This window comes from Moschus berezovskii, chromosome 9, assembly GCF_049115385.1.
Source record: "Moschus berezovskii isolate FMDL1 chromosome 9, NW_MosBer_1.0, whole genome shotgun sequence".
In the NCBI taxonomy this organism is placed as follows: domain Eukaryota; kingdom Metazoa; phylum Chordata; class Mammalia; order Artiodactyla; family Moschidae; genus Moschus; species Moschus berezovskii.
The window spans coordinates 3463575-3482355 of NC_142468.1; the positions used below are offsets into that span (position 1 = coordinate 3463575).

The 18781-nt window shown below is 50.4% G+C and overlaps 1 protein-coding gene across 1 annotated transcript in view; it reads left to right on the top strand.

Annotated features, from left to right (window-relative positions):
- KCNK10 (potassium two pore domain channel subfamily K member 10) overlaps positions 1 to 5764 on the top strand; it is a 160266-nt gene extending 154502 nt beyond the window's left edge. Inside the window, exons 6-7 of the mRNA XM_055436188.2 lie at positions 3193 to 3335; positions 5144 to 5764. Of these exons, the coding sequence (XP_055292163.2) occupies positions 3193 to 3335; positions 5144 to 5764 (764 nt within the window). The remainder of the gene's footprint in view (positions 1 to 3192; positions 3336 to 5143) is intronic.
- The last annotated feature ends 13017 nt before the right edge of the window (positions 5765 to 18781 follow it).

Below are 18781 nucleotides of genomic sequence, written 5' to 3' on the forward strand. Positions count from 1 at the left end.
GGTCGCTTGGTGCCACTTGATGAGAGGCCTGAAGCTCTGGACAGACAGCACCCAGAGACAGGAGGACAGAACCAAGAGTGACCCGTCTGGTTAGTCCCTTAGCATCGTCCGTAGCTGCTCTGTGGGGAAACTCATTGAGGTTCCAATCCCAGCTGCAGTTTAGAGCTATTTCACCAACATCCTTAAGTTCCCCAAAGCATCGTCTGCACTCTGCCGTACTGCAGCGTCCTCTGTGCTAACTCTGGCCTGTCTGGAGGATGCATGGGGCAAACCAGTTGCTCTAACCATTTAATCTGTTAATCTGGGGCACAAATAGCCCGGGGAACAGGAGATTTAGAAAACTGCTTATGATTTAAGTTTATTATTTATCCCGATAAGCCGCCATGGGCCGTGAGCGCTTAGCACACACCGACACTTAGCCTGATGTCTACTTACCAGGAAAGGCCATGACCTCCACAGTCACAGACATAGCACGGTGGCTTTGTTCTTTTGTTTTTTAGTGAGCTTTCGTGATGGAAGATTTTAATGAATCTAATGGCCAAGTGTATAGATAAATACAAAGAACTGTTAGAAAGTTTTAAAGTCTATTTTGGTCGTAATTGGGTCAGAGAAAATGGACATGCTTTCCCATGGGTTTTGATGACAGTGGTTGTACATGTAAATATGTCTCCCACAGAGCACCTTTCTTTTTAGAGAATTTTAAAAATTTTCTATTGGAATATAGTTGATTTACGATGTCGTGTTAGTAAACACAAAGTCTGAAGTGAAGTGAAGTCGCTCAGTTGTGGACTCTGTGACCCCATGGGCTGTAGCCCACCAGGATTCTCCATGGGATTTTCCAGGCAAGAGTACTGGAGTGGGTTGCCATTCCCTTCTCCAGGGGATCTTCCCAACCCAGGGATCGAACCCAGGTCTCCTGCTTTGTAGGCAGGGACTTTACTGTCTAAGCCACCAGGGACACAAAGTTTAGTGTACAGCAGAGCGATTCAGTCATACACATATATGTATCCTTTTCCCATTCAGGTTATTACAGAATATTGAGCTGCATAGCACTGTTTTAATACCCTTACCTACCGCTGATTGCAGAACCATATTTCCTTTGCCCCATAGTCGCTGCAGACTTGGGTCTGTTATAATTCACGGCGCTGACTGCAATTGGACCAGGCCCTTCTAAGCTGCCGTTTCCATAGCTTACAGAGACCAATCTGAAGCAGTGCTGCCTTGGAACCCTGGAAGCGTGTCAAAGCCTTTTTGGCAATACTCTGAGAGCGAAAGGGAAGGCTGTCCATCATTTAAAAAGATACATTAACAAGAGCTTATGGTTGCTGTGATTTGACAAGGCATCAGCTTGGAAACAGAAACAGAACATCAATCACCATGCAGGATTAAGTTCTGGTTTATTCTGTAGCTGACTCACTTTAGGACAGTCTAACAACCCAACAAGCATTTTGCAACCCTGACTGACAGCACCTGAATTCCAGGCCAGCAGCTGATAAACAGGCAGAAGGGGGTTTCCTGCCTTGTTTGCTAGCGCGCCCTAGTGACAATCTTTTGTGGACGACGGTGATTGGTTGGTAAATATTTACTTTCAGAGAGCTCCAAGGAAAAAGTGGCAGAGTTCTCCTGCCTAGCGCTGAGATGAACCTCAAAACTCACTTCATGTTGCAGAAACTCCAACAGTATCCTAGAGAAAACTAGGGAGAGGGGAAGAGTTGCCTGAAAGGGAAAAGCAAGGCAGTTAAACCAGACCAAGCGGGGCTTGCCACAAAGCCCTCTAGCAAAGTTTGGAATTCTAATTTTCAGAAGTGGCAGTAGCTATGGAGACCTTGTGGGCTCCGTTGCAAACTGAGAAGAACCACAAGCCACAGAGCCTGCCCAGCCGCCTTTGGGAGGTATTACTGATACCATAAGAGCTCAGTGCAGATTCAGAGGTGCTACATGAGGTTACAACCACGGCCCAGCGGGAAACCCCAGTGATCACCCACCGTTGGGTACAGTAATTACCAATCCATGGCTAATGTCGGTTTTCTTAGAAGTGGCCACGAGCCGGCTTCATTGGAAAACGACATCTCACAGACATGAAGTGTCTTCACTTCTTTAGGAGAGGGGGCTGGGCTACCTTGGGCAGGGCTGCAGAAGGTCTAGAATAAATAGGCTATTTACTTGGAATAAACGACTGGTCTTTTCAATGAAACAGCCAGTCAATGGCAGTCAGGCAACTAGTCAATTTGGTTTGATGGATTTTTCACTATAATCCCTATTTGTATAATAAAGGGATAGATTGAACTAGCTGGCCTTGAAGGTCCCTTTTTATTCTAGCTCAGTGATTCTAATCGACTCTGTCTAATTGACCCTATGGATCAGCATTATGTAAACACCATCCTTTGGTCAGTCTTAAATCACTATTGCCTGGGTCCAAGTCTCAGGGATACCATTAAGTCTAATTGTACTTCCACACACTTACTCCTCTCTTGGTAAATGCATATGTACTTAAGGAAGAAATGGTGCCAAGAGTTCCAAACCATTTGGGATTATTTAATGATATTTTATTTTTATTAAATTTAAGGCAGTTTAAGAAAAACTTGAGAAAATCAACTATACCCCAATAAGAAAATTAAAAAAAAAAAACCCACATAACTTGAAACTGGGCCTGCTCTGTTGTCCTCTAATTCAAGCCATTCGTCATCAAGCTCAGGTTTAAACTGGATGGATCAGGCTGGTCAGTGACATATTTTTTGTTATTATGTGTTATATATTAAGGGCTTCCCTGGTAGCTCAGCTGGTAAAGAATCTGCCTGCAATGCAGGAGATGCCAGTTCGATTCCTGGGTTGGGAAGATCCTCTGGAGAAGGGATAGGCTACTCACTCCAGTATTCTTGCCTGGAGAATCCCATGGACAGAGAAGCCTGGCGGGCTACAGTCCATGGGGTTGCAGAGAGTTAAACAAGATTGAGCGACTAATCACAGCACATGATGTATTGAGATTACTGACCAAGATTAAAAATAAGTGAAGCCACAGGTCAGGCTCCTTTGGGGAGCCCTCCCACTCTGTCACATCGTGTATACAGCAGGCCGAGCAGCTGAGTGTTGGATGGTGACGCAACCGCATCCCTGCTGCACGGACTGCGATGTGTTTGCTCTGCGATGACTGTTTGCCAGACCCTGGTGAAAGTAACGCTTGGTTGTTTTCAGGGGGAAACGCTGGCATCAATTACCGGGAGTGGTATAAGCCCCTGGTGTGGTTTTGGATCCTCGTTGGCCTTGCCTACTTTGCAGCTGTCCTCAGCATGATTGGAGATTGGCTACGCGTTCTATCCAAAAAGACAAAAGAAGAGGTAGGATTCCCTCCATATTCTCTGAATGTTTCTGAGGTCAGGAACATTCTCATGTCAAGAATTATCTGTCTCTATGGACTAGACCATCTCCTACTAAGTGGAGGCCTCCTAGACGTCCTTGTTTTGAATCCTTGAGAAAAATCTGGTGACTCACTTACGAGCCCATGGTTCCTGGAAAAACTAGTAAAAGGCAACTTATTTTTAAAAAAGGAAATGAAAAGGGAAAAAAATACCCAGACATAGTCAGCATAGGTAGACTGCAGCTGGGGGAGGTGTACAATTGCCCCCAATCAGTACATACATGCTTTTTCCTTAACTCCATATGAGACAGAAGTTATTGAACTGTGGCTGGCTGTAGGGGGTGAAGTCACGGGGTCCCTTTCACTCATGTCCCCTCCGGGTTGTCAGATCTGTAGAAGCAAATATATGTCTGCGGCCAGGGGCACACACACAACAGCCTTTCCTTCCTCAAATAAATGTGCATGGAAGCCTACACACAGGCAAGAAAAGGATTGCCTACGGAGCAAAGGTAGATTTTGCGATTAAAAAAAATATGTCCATGTAGTTCTGGAAAGAGAGGAAAAGAGATAAGAAAGAGGAAGGGTAAAGAGAAGAAAAGCAGTAAAGAAAGGAAAGGAGATAAAACTCAAAGAAACAGAGGGACAGCCTCTTTAAGGGCGACTGTTCCCTGCCCAGGGTGCAGTCATTCGGTGTCAGGGTCCTGGGAGAGCCTCTTTAGATGGCACCATCTCCCACACCATTCCTGGGGGCAGTGGTTTAATTTTCCTGGCTGGCAGAAGCGGTGTCAATGCACTCTCCAGTCTGATTCCTCAGAGAGCTAACTGATCTGCTGAAAATCAGCCATAACAGAAGAGAACCCAACAACATAAATATTGACATTTCTCAACTCAAAAGTCCAAGTTACTCCTCTGTACAGGAAGCATGAGTCTTCTTGTACTAACAGTCCTGCTGAAATAAAGCCTTGTACTAACAGTCCTGCTGAAATAAAGCCCAGAGAGCTGGTCTTGACCCTCACACAAGACTTCACTCTGAGAAAGCACGTTCTGTGGGCTTTGGCAGAAGATGCCCCCTTGCTGCACCCTGAGCACGGAAACTTGGTTATCAGATACCCTGCGTGGCGGGGTGGGGGTGGTCCTCTTCTCAAACCAGAGCAAGCCAGGTAGCACAAGGCCACAGACGGCACCGCCTAGATATGGGGTGACACAGGACTTTCCCTTTTAGAGCCAGGCCATTTCCAGGCTGGTGGGGACGGGGGGTGGGCACCCTAACCCAGACGGACGTCTTGGAGGGCCAGGGCAGGGCGGAGGACCCGCTGATGCCTGCTTTGTGCCCGTCTGACCTAGACACGACTGCCCCCGAGTTATGTGGCAGGAATGAGGCCGGACCACAGAAGGGGGCGCCCAACAGATGGGAATTCAGGCCCGTCGCCTCCCCTTCCGTCCCCAATCCAGGGTCTCCGGCGGCCGTCAGGTTGCCCAGCACGTGCGCCTCCCGGAGCCACCTTCGTCCCGAGCCTTACCCCCGAGACGCGCGTCCGGGCAGCTGGCAGGGCAAGGGTGGAAGTAGGCTCTCCTCGCCTCCGCGGGGCGGATGCGCGGCCACCGCCTCCGGGGCTACTTCCCACCGGGACCCCCGAGGGCTGCGGGGCGGGAGTGGTGGGGGCGATGGGGGGCGGGTGGAGGCGGGTGCCCGGGCGTGAGGGTTGGGGCAGTGCGGGGGTGGGGGCGATGGGCGGTGGGGCAGGGGCAGTGTCTCAGCGCCCGGTGGTCGCCCCGTCTCTCCGCCAGGTGGGCGAGATCAAGGCGCACGCGGCCGAGTGGAAGGCCAACGTGACGGCCGAGTTCCGGGAGACGCGGCGGCGGCTGAGCGTGGAGATCCACGACAAGCTGCAGCGCGCCGCCACCATCCGCAGCATGGAGCGCCGGCGCCTGGGCCTGGACCAGCGGGCGCACTCGCTCGACATGCTCTCGCCCGAGAAGCGCTCCGTGTTCGCCGCGCTCGACGCGGGCCGCTGCAAGGCCTCGTCCCAGGAGAGCATCGACCACCGGCCCAACAACCTGCGGCTGCAGGCGTCGGAGCCGCTGCAGAAGCGCGGGCAGGGCGCCTCCGAGGACAACATCGTCAACAAGCTGGGCTCCGCCGCCAGGCTCACCAAGAGGAAGAACCGGGACCTCCGGAAGGCCCTGCCCGAGGACGTGCACAGGCTCTACAGGACCCTCCGCCACTACTCCCTGGACGAGGAGAAGAAGGAGGACGCCACGGAGAAGGGGTGCAACTCGGACCACTCCAGCACCGCCGTGCTCACCGACTGCGCCCAGCCGCCGGCCGGCGCGGGGGACGGCGCGGGCCCCGCCGACGCCAAAGACGCGGAGCGCGACATGAGCGCGCTGCTAGAAGCCAGAAACTAAGCGGGGAGGACGCACTGGACGTGACCCGGCCTTGGCTTTTGTTTGTTTTTAAATATATTCACCCCGAGATACGTGCCTTAAAACAAGACTTCTCGTTACTCCGAAATTACATAGCATCGAAGAAGATATTTCACTGTGCCATAAACGACCGAGAAAGCTCGCTCTGCCAAAAGGGACTCAAAAGAACAAGGACTTGGCTTTTGATCACAGCCGCAGGACACCCAGGGCGCCTTCGCGGGCGTGGGAGGTCACGGCCGCCGAGGTCCAGGGCTCGTGCTGGCGATGGATGCGGTGGCCCCGGGCAGCGCCGGCGCCCTCCGGAGGGCGCGAAAGGGCAGCTATTCCGTAGACCAGCCGTCTAAAAGGAACAGGTGTGTCTTTTAAAGGAAGTCGTTTCCTGAACGCACTGTCAGTAATGTGTGCATACACGCACGGGGGACTGGACTGGGAGGTGGACTGGTCCTTGTCACTTGGGGTCGGAGTGGACATGTTGGAATGTTGCTCTGAGCTCTGATTTTGAGACAAAACCGTTCAGTGCATCCCTAGTCTTTTCTAAAACTCCAGATGAATGTCCCTGGGACCTGAGAGCACCTAGAATTTGTTGGAAGCAGATGAGAGCACATGTATCAAAAGGTGCAATTGCTTTCCTCATTATAAGAGAAAAAAAAAGTCACATCACACTGTGGATATCACCTTGACCAATGACAGAAGCCTGCTGCGTTCTGTCTTTCTCACAGGTAGTGCAGTCGGGCTCGCAAGCACTGGTGAACACTCAACCTCAGCCGCTGCGTGGTGACAGGCAAAAACCAGACCTCAGTGCATGGCGGCGCTGAAAAGGCACTGAAAGGGCGCAATGGTGAAAATAAACTGGTTTCGAAATGTTCATGTTCACTTTTCTAGTGGAACTTCTGTTACAATTGGTTTTGATAAAAGGGGGAAAAATACCAAAACTATTGCCTTGCATGACGCCAGTGGCTTACTGTCCCGTCCAGCTGATCCTGAATGTTTGTGAACACAGACGTCCTGCATGTCTGAGACACACCAAGGAGGACGTGGCATCGTTCCTTCTCAGGGCTTCTCGTCCCTTTGGGTGTCTCAGGGTAGACACAGAGACACCAGGTCCTATCCTGCTATTTGCAAACACAAGGAAAAGGAATCCCTCAAACCAACCCTTGTACGAGAAGATTGAATTGTTTTCATTGCTTGCAGCTTAAGTGCCATTACTGCCATTCTTTTTTTTTAATAATACTTAAAAGAAGTATTTGAAAGACTTCCCGTTTATGTTTGGGTGTTCCTTCATTCCGAAAGCATCGCCCCTTTTCCTCGCTCGCTTCTTCACTTGAACCTGCTAGCCACTAAAGTCACAATGCTACTGTGATTGATTGTTTCTAGGCAAACAGTAACCAACACGTGGTGATAATTATGATTTTTTTTTCACGAGGTTAGAACACCCTGTGAAGGAAGGTTGGGGTCTGACAGGTCATAGGTTTGGGGAGGAAGACTCTGAGTGGATTTTTAGCAGCAAGGGAAGAGTACGTACCAGGCCAACAACCCCATATGTGCCTCAGCCTTTTTCAGAGTCGGCTGGCCGTTATCCTGGTTCAAACCTAGCTATTTGTGCCACACAATTCAGTGTTTGGACCTGGCAACACCTGAAAGTTGCTGCTTATGGGCCTCCTGGGCTCAGTACCACTGTTTGGGGATGTCACATAGCTAACACGCAGGGTGGATTTGTCAAAAGGTCACAGGCCTAGCAGAGACTTCCAGAAATCATGTAATGCTTTTCTGACTTCCAGGGAAAAATCATAGCCACCACATCCTTGACTGCTTCTGCCATGGCAGACCTCTTGCTGCTATTTCCCCCAAATGCACAGCTCTTCTTTGTCTAGAGCACACGCAGCCCCCGTGTGCCCCCCACCCCATTGTAAGCTCTGATGAAAGCACTGGCATTGCTTTTGGGGAGGAGCCAAATAAGAATCAAGTCTGATTAGAGCGCCCCCCACCTCCACCCTGTCCAAGGTATGTTTGGGTTAATGCTGCCACAGGGCTGTGGCTCACTGGTGACATCCTGTGTCCACAGAGTAACAGACAGATGCTTGGGCAACGATGTATATGCAGGGGTGGGCCTTGGTTCTTACTACGGGAGTCATTCCAGCCTGACAAAATGTGTGCTAAGGAATTGGTAGGTAACTGGGCTTCCCTGGTGGCTCAGACAGTAAAGAATCTGCTTGCACTGCGGGAGACCTGGGTTCAATCCCTGGGTCGGGAAGCTCCCTGGAGGAGGGCCTGGCAACCCACTCTAGTATTCTTGCCTGGAGAATCCTATGGACAGAGGAGCCTGGTGGGCTACAGTCCGTGGGGTCATAGAGAGTCCGACTAAAGCACAGCACAGCACAGGGAACTCGGGCTTTCTTATTCTGACAAGTTGAAAGCGTCCTGATTAAACTGTCCAGGGATCTCCTTCATTTGGGTTTCCACCCTCCGTTACTCTGTACCTTCTTTATAATAGTGGGTTAAAATTCTAGACTCTACAGTCAGAGCTGGCCAAGAGACTTCCCTGTCCTTTATCCAGTGAATCCCATGGGCCAGGCACTAGATGAGGCCCTTTAGGGGCGTGGGCTCATTGAATCGCCCCAGCAACGCTCTGCGGGAAGTGTTTGCAAACCCATTATACACGTGATGACACAGAGGCTCAGGGAAGCCGAGAGAGTAACTTACCTAACATCACACAGCAGGAAGGCGGCAGAGCTGGTGATCAAAGTCTGCTGTTGACTTTGCTGCAGTGTCCACGCCTTGCACCTTTTGAGTGTGTGTCTGGGTGCACGCGTGCATGTGTGTCTTTCTAGTTTCCTGGACTTGGCATACAGAGGTAGGGAGAAGCTCTTTACTGCTGAGATGGGATGAGGTCTTTGTGTGAACACGGCCTAACACGTTGTCCTTACAGATGATCATTGTACGTTATTTTGGCTTTGGTTTTGGGAATGCGCCTCATGGCACCCTTTCTGTACTGTTAAAAATGCCCTTTGAAAGCACCCTTTTGCACTTTACTTGGTCGTCCTGCAGGAACTTGGCATACGGGTGGAATAAAGCAGTTCAAAACTCTAAGCTGCGCACTCTGCCAAATGGAACCACACTCTGCTGAATACCAGATGTCGCTGTATGTGTGTGGAGACACTCAGTTGTGCTGATTCTTTACCACTGAGCCCCCTGGGAAGCCCAGACCCTTGGCCAGACGAGTCAGGTCCCAGTCATACAGAGGGAGCGAGAATAGCCCTTGCCCGGGAGTTCCCCGAGTACAGATGGGACTGAGGCCCTGACAAATACAATCAAAGAAGAGCCCTCTTGGTGGGCTTCGTGGAGATCGATCCACTAGAGGTGTGGGCACAGTGTCTGACAAGCTAAGGCCTGCTCTCCAGGCTCCCCAGGTGGCCCTAGAAGTAAAGAACCCACCTGTGCAGGAGACACAAGAGATGCAGGTTCCATCCCTGGTCGGGAAGATCCCCTGGAGGAGGGCATGGCAACCTGCTCCAGGATTCTTGCCTGAGAATTCCATGGGCTACAGTCCCTAAGGTCGCAAAGAGTCAAGAGGTGACTGAGTCGACTTAGCATGTACGCACGCATGCATCCTACTCTCCAGAGGAGAGGCTTGGGAGGTCATCCAGGGGTTGGGCTCCACCTGAGATTTGGGAGGAGGCCAGTTGTTTTGGAGTTGTTTGAAAGCTACCTTTTTAAAATGGGGTCCAGTAACACGGGAATTGGCATGGATAAGGCAAACCTGCTACAAATTCTACACACACATCAGAACAGCCCTGCCCTGCCCACCTGCACTTCCCACCCCGCCATAAACCTGGAGAAAAGGTTTTGATTTTGTACATGGATAGACACAGGGACAGGAGCTTTGGTAGGCAGTGTCCGTTGTCTCTCATGGTAACTGGGTGTTGAGTGTTTCCCCCACAGAGGATCTGGAAGTTTCTACTGGGGAGAACCAAGGACAATTTGGAGAGACTTCAGCTCAATGCCTGGTTCGAACCCAGTGGCGACCCTAGGACTTTATTGCTTTGGGGCAAGGCCCTTATGTGTGTGTAGGCAGGGCTGTTCCTGACCCACAGCTAAGGTGGCTGGGACTGTCTGTGCTCCCCTGACCTGGCCGGTGATCTTGGGCCCCTCAGACCCTGTGCCTACATTTCTGTTACCTCATCAGCACATCGAGGGAGTGGAACCCGGAGTGTCAATCTTGAAGGTCCTGTTTAGTTCTGCAGTGCTCTGACCAAATGCTCAGTGGTCCACGAGTTAAGTACACTAAGAACTTCACTAGCTGGATTTGTAAATACTGATGGATGGGCCCCGCTTCCTTTAGGCAAGATGACAGCTTAGCCTCTTGCCCCTTGGGATTTGTTTCCTGCGTGATCAATGGAGAAACCAGATATATCCGGGAGCCTGGTGTCCAAATGAGGGTCACACTGTGTCTGCTCACTCTGCCACCTTCCCTCACACTGTCACCTGCCTGTGGGGGGTGTGGCTCACCCCATATGGGCATTTTTTTGCATGGTGTTCACACTAAAGAATGAGATGGCTGGATGGCATCACCGACTCTGTGGACATGAGTTTGAGTGAACTCCGGGAGTTGGTGATGGACAGGGAGGCCTGGCGTGCTGTGATTCATGGGGTCGCGGAGAGTCGGACACGACTGAGCGACTGAACTGAACTGAAGACTAAAGAATTTTAAGCTATTACTATCTGCAGTCAATTGCATAACGGTTTCATTTGATTACTTTATGAATCCTTACACTATAAACAGGTTATTTCTTACTCAGATCCCTACACACACACACATAGACACACAGAGCACACACAGAGGCAATGGCTGTTTTGGGTTCTGTGGGGATCGTTCCATGTTGAAAGTCCCAGTTGGACTAGATGTTAGCAAACCACTCCTTCCCTCCCTCTGAGGTGTTGCTTCTTGGCTGAGTTCATGCTGCTCCTATATTTGTAAACTTAGTTTCCGGGGTTAGTGAAAATGTGGCCAGAATTTGGGTATGGCAGATTTTTACCCACTGTTTTGGTTAAGAATGTAGACCATTCCAATGTGTAGTACAGTTTCTAAACCATAGGAAAGCAAACGAACATGCAGAGACTCTCTTAAAAAAAAAAAAGATTGAAAAGAGCCAGTACTGCATCTCATGTCTGTGCTTCCTTCATCCCCCTGAGGTTTTACGGGGACGGGGCTGATCCCTCCTCGCGGTTCCCATGCAGTTGTGTGCAAAGGCAGTGACCGCAGGAGCAGAGGGAGCTCTGGGCAGCAGAGTGTAAGAGGTAGCCGGTAAATGGCCTTAAAGATAAAAATGGCAACTCCCGGAAACAAAGGTGATTTTTAAAATTTGGCTTTATGGATGCTGTGAATGCTGCGTATGGAAGCTCTGGAGTAGCATGCTGACTCCAGGGCTGTATATAAAGTCCCCTCCTTTCCTTGCGCGAGGAACCCGCTCCTTCGTGCTTACTTCCCCACCCGCGCGCCCGTCGTCCATGGAAACCCCAGGGCCCCGCGGCGGTCCCCGAGCCACGTGACATCAGCGCCGTGGCGAGGAGCAGCAATAAGGGGCGTCTCTGATTTTACCGAAAGCCGTTTTTTTCAGAGGTGCCTAGGAGATCTGCAATCTTTCTCTTCTCGGTTCTTAAGTGAAAAATCTCAAATAGTTACGTGTGCATTACAAACAACAACAACAACAACAAAAGCCACAGAACTCCTTGCGAGCACTTCCACTCCATCTGTACGGCAGTCCCGTGCTGTCCGGGACAACGGCGAAGCGTTCCCTCTGCCATCAGGGCGCCGAGCTTGAAGTGAAACACGCATTCGTGCCTAGAAGCCTTATGCAAAAACCCACCGCCATGCCAGCCTCCGGCTTCTTACCCACCGCAGCGTCATAGGCAGGGGACCTCGTGACAGCGATAAACCCGTGTGTGGAGGTGTTTCCCCTATTTCTCTGCAGGATTTCATGGTGCTTTTTTTTTTTTAAAGGCATTTTACAGAAAATAAAGCAGGGTTGGGGGAGGAGGGAATTTCGTAATGTTATCAGGAAAAGTATAAAAGCAACTTTGCTTGTAACATTTCAATAAGCTGTGCTGCTACTGTCTTTATTTGGTGATGTAAGTTTTTTCGTTTTTTTTCCAATGATGGAGAAAATTGCAACAAAGACCTTCTGGAAGATCTAATACAAACTCTCTCCTGTGTTCCTTTATTTGTGGGGCCAAACGTGGTTCATCGAGGCTGGGTTGGGAGGTACGCTAAGGACCACAGGTCATCTGGAGGTAGACTTTCGGCCTGGCTGGCATTCATCAGGGAAGAGCCAATGCACACTTAACTGTCTGGCAGGCGGGGGAGCCCACAGCAACCCAAGAGGAGGAAATGACCCAGTATGGTTACTGCATATTTGCTTCCACTTTCTTTCTGATCCTGATTGCATGTTGCTGGGGATTGGACAGCATGTCACCATTTCTAGGTAAGAAGCTGAATTTGGGCATTGAGCCATGTCTGCCCATATGAAACGAACAGCTGCTTGGGTATCCAGATTTCAGGCTGTATTTGGTTTTGCACTTACTTGTGTCCACCAGCCATGGGCTTGTCAAGATGGGCAGAGATAAAATGCCACTGCTTTTGAGCACCAGCCTAGTAGCAGCAGTAGTTGAGTCGCTCAGTCGTGTGCGACTCTTGTGACCTCGCAGACTGCAGCCCACCAGGTTCCTCGTCCATGGGATTCTCCAGGCAAGAACACTGGAGTGGATTGGCATTTCCTTCTCCAGGGGATCTTCCCGACCCAGGAATCGAACCTGGGTCTCCTGCACGGCAGGGAGACTGTTTACCGACTGAGCTAGGAGGAAAGGTGCCTGGTTACGTTCTGTGTACTCTGCTAGGCAGTCTGCAAACACGCCGCTGGGTCTTCTCGAGCTGGGTTTCTTCATTCTGTCCATGAAGACTCTGAGGCTCAGAGATGATGAGAAACTTCCAACCCAAGTGAATCAGCTCCAAGCCCAAGTCTCTTTCACCAGATCACACAGCTGCGTGGGGAGTGTGCTTTGAGTCTAGTAAAGGTGATGTGGTTCTTTCTCACTTGTCTGCACTGTCTCGCCCACCCTGTTTGTGAGAGAGGCGTGCCGTGAGGTCAAAGATGAGTTTCTGGCTGCAGGACTGAGCAAGGCGAAGTGACTTCCATTCCTAGCCAAAACCAAGAATGCGCCCAGGCTAACCCAATGCGACTACTGGTTGTGGGCTGGCCAGGGACAGATCTGGTTCGAATTTTTTTGTTTTTGTGGGGTTTCCTCCCCCGGCGTCCGGCCTGGCTTCCTCTTTCTCTTCCCCTTATCTCTTCTCCTGCCTTGTAGCACTCCAAGGCAGGAGCCAGAGACTGAGGGGTGCCTCGGCCTCGGCAAGAAAGCCGCCCAAGATTAGCTCCTCCAGGAGACTGGGTCTGAAGGAGCGAGCCCCAAAGAGGAAGTGAGCGGGCCGCCCGCCCCACAGCCTCCCTCACCCGGAAAGAGAGACACTCAGATGCAGCGGGGGGTTCTGTCAAGGCAGTACCCGTTTTATTGGTGTAAGCTTCTCATATATATATGCAAGCAAGGGGTAAGCGCGGGACTTTTTAAAAGAGGCTTTCCACTCACATCAAAGCATGTAAGGGTGGGGGTGTTTAGGAGCCACTCAGAACCTTTTGGGTTTATCTGGGCCGCGCCCCCCTGACATCTGTCAGGCGCCGTCTTGCTGTGAGCACATGTAAGGTGCCTTGGCCACGCCCCCTGTCATCTGTCAGGCACCGTTAAGGCACCCTATAGTTTTCACTTGCTTGCACGGGGGCAGAGTGCATGGCACATGGCAGGAATTCAAAGCGACTTTCCCCAAATGCAAATTGGCCCGCGGATCTCCTCGGCCTTCGGGATAAAACCCCAAAGCCCTAGTCTTGGTCAGGCCCCATGTGGATTTCTGCCTCATCGCACAACCTCGGCCGCCACCACTTTGGATTTCGCGCCAGCTCTGCTGGTGGTCCACACTTTCTTCTGCTATCTCCAGGTCTTTGCACGTGCTGTCCCTTTTGGGAGGCCTCCCCTACTTGGGAGCCACCTCCCCCATCCCACGACCACCAGGCCCCCTCATGTAATTCAGTATTGAGCTGAAGAGCAGCCTGTGGGGAGCCTTCCTCACTCGTCCCCTCCCCTGAACGTGAGGTAGTTGCCTTCTACACAGCGGGCTTCCCTCAACTCAAGCGCCTGCTAAACCGGGTTTAGCAGCTGGTTGCCTTGTCTGTCTGATGCGGGAGATAAGCGCCTCGGTGCAGGAACTCAGCCTCTCATTTCTATTCTCAGGACTCAGCACTGTACCTGATATACAACATAGATACATTAGTGGTGGAATGATTTTAGTGCCCTTCTTGACAGCACATTTGTATCCTTCAAGGGAGATTTAATTTTTTGTGAATTCAAAGTCATTTGGAAGCCAAGACTGTCCAATTCCCGAGTATCCTCCTGGTCAAAATCAAGTTTGCCTTGTACTAATAATAAAGAATTTGATCTGTGTTTGGTGTTTAGGGAGAGCTCCAAAATTTCGATCACAGTGATAGTTAAAGTAACTAGACTCTAAAGATGACAACTTTGATGGAAAGCTCTCATTTAGAGGTACAGATAATGAAATATTTATTTTAAAACCATTCTTAATACTACTGATAGTTTGAATGCATATGACTTTCAGTTCAGTTCAGTCCAGTCGCTCAGTCGTATCCGCCTCTTTGCGACCCCATGAATCACTTAAGAAATATTATATTTTGTGGGGATGTCAAGCATATGACAAATGGGCCACACTCCTTACACCTATGCCCAAGGCAGATACTGTCATCAGTCATAGAATACCTTCTCTATTGATCCAGGTACATTCTCAGAATTCACTGTAAGCCTGTACTCAAGGCCCACAGTTCTCAAAGTATTCTCCAATGACCGACTTACATCCCTGAGATTCTCTCATGATATCCACAAGGTTAGACCTATTTTCCCAGAATAATACTAAGACATCATTTGCCCACATTCTCTCATGAGGGCATAGCACTTAGAACTGAGTAGCATTAGTCACTTAGAGAGGGGCTTCCCAGATAGAGCTAGGGGTAAAGAACCTGCCTGCCAATGGAGGAGACACCAGAGATGTTCAATCCCTGGATGGGGAAGATCCCCAGGAGGAGGGCATGGAATCCATTCTGGTGTTCTTGTTTGGAGAATTCCACAGACAGAGGAGCCTGGCAGGCTCATAGCGTCGCAAAGAAATGGACACAGCTGAATCAGCTTAGCATGCATGCATGCACACAGTCACTTAGAGAACAGGGGTGGGGTAACAAGAAACCTTCACTGAAGACTAAGAATTTTCCAAAATGCTAGCAAATAAGCTTGCATTTCTTAGAGAACCCCAAAGTAGCTAGCTATGATATTTTTATTGAAAAGGGCTTTCTGCCTAGCCTCACAGGAATGGATCATGGCAACAGTCGTACAACAATATTCCTGTGGGCTGGCCTTGCTGCCTGTGGGCTCCAGCTCCTCAAATTTCTTCCAGTTAGCCCTACAAATCCCAGAAGTCTCATAGGTGCTCAATTTCCTGGCCACTGTGCCGCGGGGATCAGTTCTCTATTAAACAGAAAGCTCCTTGCCTCTCTGGGGCTGGACAACATGGCTGTCCATTGATCCCCTGATAGCAGCAGCCTCTCCGTTTGGGTAACTGTCTCTCTTCCCCATACTCGGAGCCCCTCGACGGAGATCTCCTTACCTTCTTATTTTCATGGGCCTGTCACAGAGGGAGCACGGTAAAAGATCGAAAGATGTTTGTTGAATAATAATCAAATCCAAGAATGTGGAGTTGAGTAAGGGCCTCTGCGGAAAGTGGGGTCAAAGGAAGAGAGCCCAAATCTGGGGTGAGCTAGAGGGGAGGTTGGAAGGATGCAGTGTGTGAGGGGAGTCAGGGCAAAGGGCAGCGGGTCAGGCAAACGGAAGATGTCTAGAGACAGTACTGACCCCAGTGGCCACTTCTTCCTCATCACTTCTATGAATTTACATCAAGGGCAGGAACCAGAGTGGGGCACACACCCTCAACGCAAAACTATTCAGTTAAAATGCTAGTGCATACATGGCAGTGTGAATTTGAGACAGCTCACAGGTCAACACACATCCATTGCATCTTTATGGATGATTCGTTCCAAGGAATACATTTTAAAATATATTCCAAGACTCTAAAAAAAAATTTTTTTTAAATGTCTCACACAACCCATTTGAAAGAGTTATGTTTATTAAATGCATCTTAAAGGTCGTTTAAGGATTCATCACTTGGAATCATTCAGGATAAGAAAAGATTTTTTCCCCCTCAGTTGGAAAGCGGTAACTTTAAAATGTTTTCCAATATTGTAATCTGTTATCCACAAGCTGCCTGTATCAACAACTGTTTGGAATCATCTGCAGACACCTGAGGCAAAGAACAAGTGCAAGGCCTCAGTGAGACAGAAATTCGTTTTAAAATAAAGAAACTTGAAGGAGTCCAACATATGGAACCAAAAGCATTGTAAGGTTGGACCCGGACCCTGGTGGCCTTCTTGGCTTCCCCTTCCCCGTGGCTATCTTGGCTCCTTCTTCCCCTCTCCATCCCCTGCAGGAGGGAAAAAGTCCCGCCAAACCCCTGAGGAATTTCTGACGTAATAACCTTCTGCCGAGATCTATCTCCCCCTTCCTGACCTCGAGTGACCAACCCGGTCTAGCTGACCACTCACAATCTCGCATTCCCGAGCTTTACCTTATCTTAGGCCTGTCCAGGTTATATGATGCCACTTCCTGCCCCGAAGGCATAAAAATCGCACCCTGCCTTTGTTCGGGGCAGAACTCCTCGTGGCCATTCTTGCGGTCAGTGGGTTCTGCCCGGGAGCGCACTGCCAAATAAAGCCTGTTACCTTCCCTTGGTGTCTGGGTTATTTCCGTACAACTTGAGACGCCCGTTTCCTCGACCTTACGAGAATGTGTTGTAAATGTATGAAACAGAAATACACATAATCTATGGCTCTGTTTCAACATTTTATGTGGAACAGTAATCTATGCCTTAAAGAACATTCTGTGGTTGCCTGATTTCATAGAAAGAAGAAAAGTAATGGGCTGTCTCTTTCCATGAGTGAATGCTAATTTGAAACAATTTTTCCACTGAATTGTTGGCCTGGGCGGGGGCGGGGGGCAGAATAGCTAATGGTGGCTCAGGTAAAGCCATCTGTCTGCAATGGGGAAGACCTGGGTTTGATCCCTGAGTTGGGAAGATCCCCTGGAGAAGGAAATGGCAACCCACTCCAGCACTCTTGCCTGGTAGGTTACAGTCCATTGGATTGCAAAGTCGGCCACGACTGGGCGACTTCACTTCAATGGTGATAGTGACTGGTTAAGACTGTGCAATCCATCAATCCGTTCCATCCATCCATCCATTTAATAAATATTTATGGAGCCCTCCTCTGTGAGAGGTGCTGGGAGAGCTGCAGGGTGTGGTGGAGCCTTGGTCCCTCCCCTCAGCGATCTCAGGTTGCAGTTAGTAGCCCTGTGTCCACTGTGCCATGGGGTGGCAAAACCCTGCCATCTGGTTGGAGGGAGAACCATAATGGGACTGTGTGTGATTCTGTTCAAAAGTACAAGAAATTACCCCCAAAGCGCTAGGAATTCAGACAGTGTGAGGATTGGCACACGTGGTGACAGTCAAAACAGGCTTCCTGTAAGAGGTGGCATCTTTAAGAAGGCTTAGTAGGACTCGTTAGGGAACGGGAGAGCAGGAATGACTCCCAAGCATATGAATCTGCTTCTCCTGAGGACACCACAAATAAGTCTTCACTTGGGACTGCTTTAATACATTTTCTGAAATAAACCACAAACTCAAAGCCAAACTTAAAGGTGAACAGAAGGTAGTCTCTACAGGTCACCACCGATTGCAACAGGAATTGTAACTCCTTCTGAAACCAAGTGTGACCGAGGAACACACACTAGATCAGGACGCGTCTCTGCCTTCTCCACTGCCTCCCCCTCCCTCTGTCTCATCTCCTGGGGCTCCCAGGTTCGGGCCTTCTTTTCTCAAGGGAGGAATACAATGGCCACAGGATTCCTGGCTTGTTTCAAAAGTCACACCCACAGGAAGACTTTCATTCGGTGCAGGATTGGGAACAGGGTTTCCCCAACTCAAAAGACATTTTCTTAGGTTGGGGACAGAGCAGAGGGAAGTCTGGAGTCATAGGGGGGATGAGACAGGCTTCAGCAGAGGCGCCTGGGGCAGCCCTGCCTGAAGGGCTGGGGGTCCCCCAGGATCCCAGCCCAGACCAGCAACCCAAGGAGAGATTTTCCATATTCATGGTAGGATGGATCTTGAAACTGAAATGGGACTGATTTTTAGAGAAAATAAAGGGCTTCTTTTTTTGCACACAAACATTTTTCCCCCTTGTCTTAAATGACAGTTTGTACCTTCATCATCATCATCTCTCTCTCTGACTTGTGTTCTTTTAAAAAGATTTTATTGAAGGCAACACACTTTTTATTTTATTTATAAGGCAGTACGCAGACTCCAGGTCCGGCGGCCAAGGAGGCCCTACGCTGGTGTGGGTACCCAGCTGGGGTGTGGCAGGCGGCTCTCTGCCTTCCCACCCCTCTGGTTCCAAGATGAGGGTGGTGGCGGCTTCCAGGCACCTCTGGGTTCCAGCGTGCTCCCGTGACCAGGCAGGGGCTGTCCGGGCCAGTTGGCCGGCGTGACCGTCCCCTCCACGCCCAGCACAGCCCGTGTGAGCTGCGCGCGGTGCCCGGCGCCGTCAGCACAGGGAGCGAACAGGCTCCCCGGCGCGGACCGTCAGGCCGTCCACAGACTGCTCGGGGGCTGCGGCCCTGGGTCCTGAGTCCTCCCAGGCACGGCGACTCCGCCGCCTCTGGCCCGCGCTCCACGGGGACCCGGAGCACAGCAAGGCCTCCCCGGAGGGAGCGCAGGCCGGCGGGCTG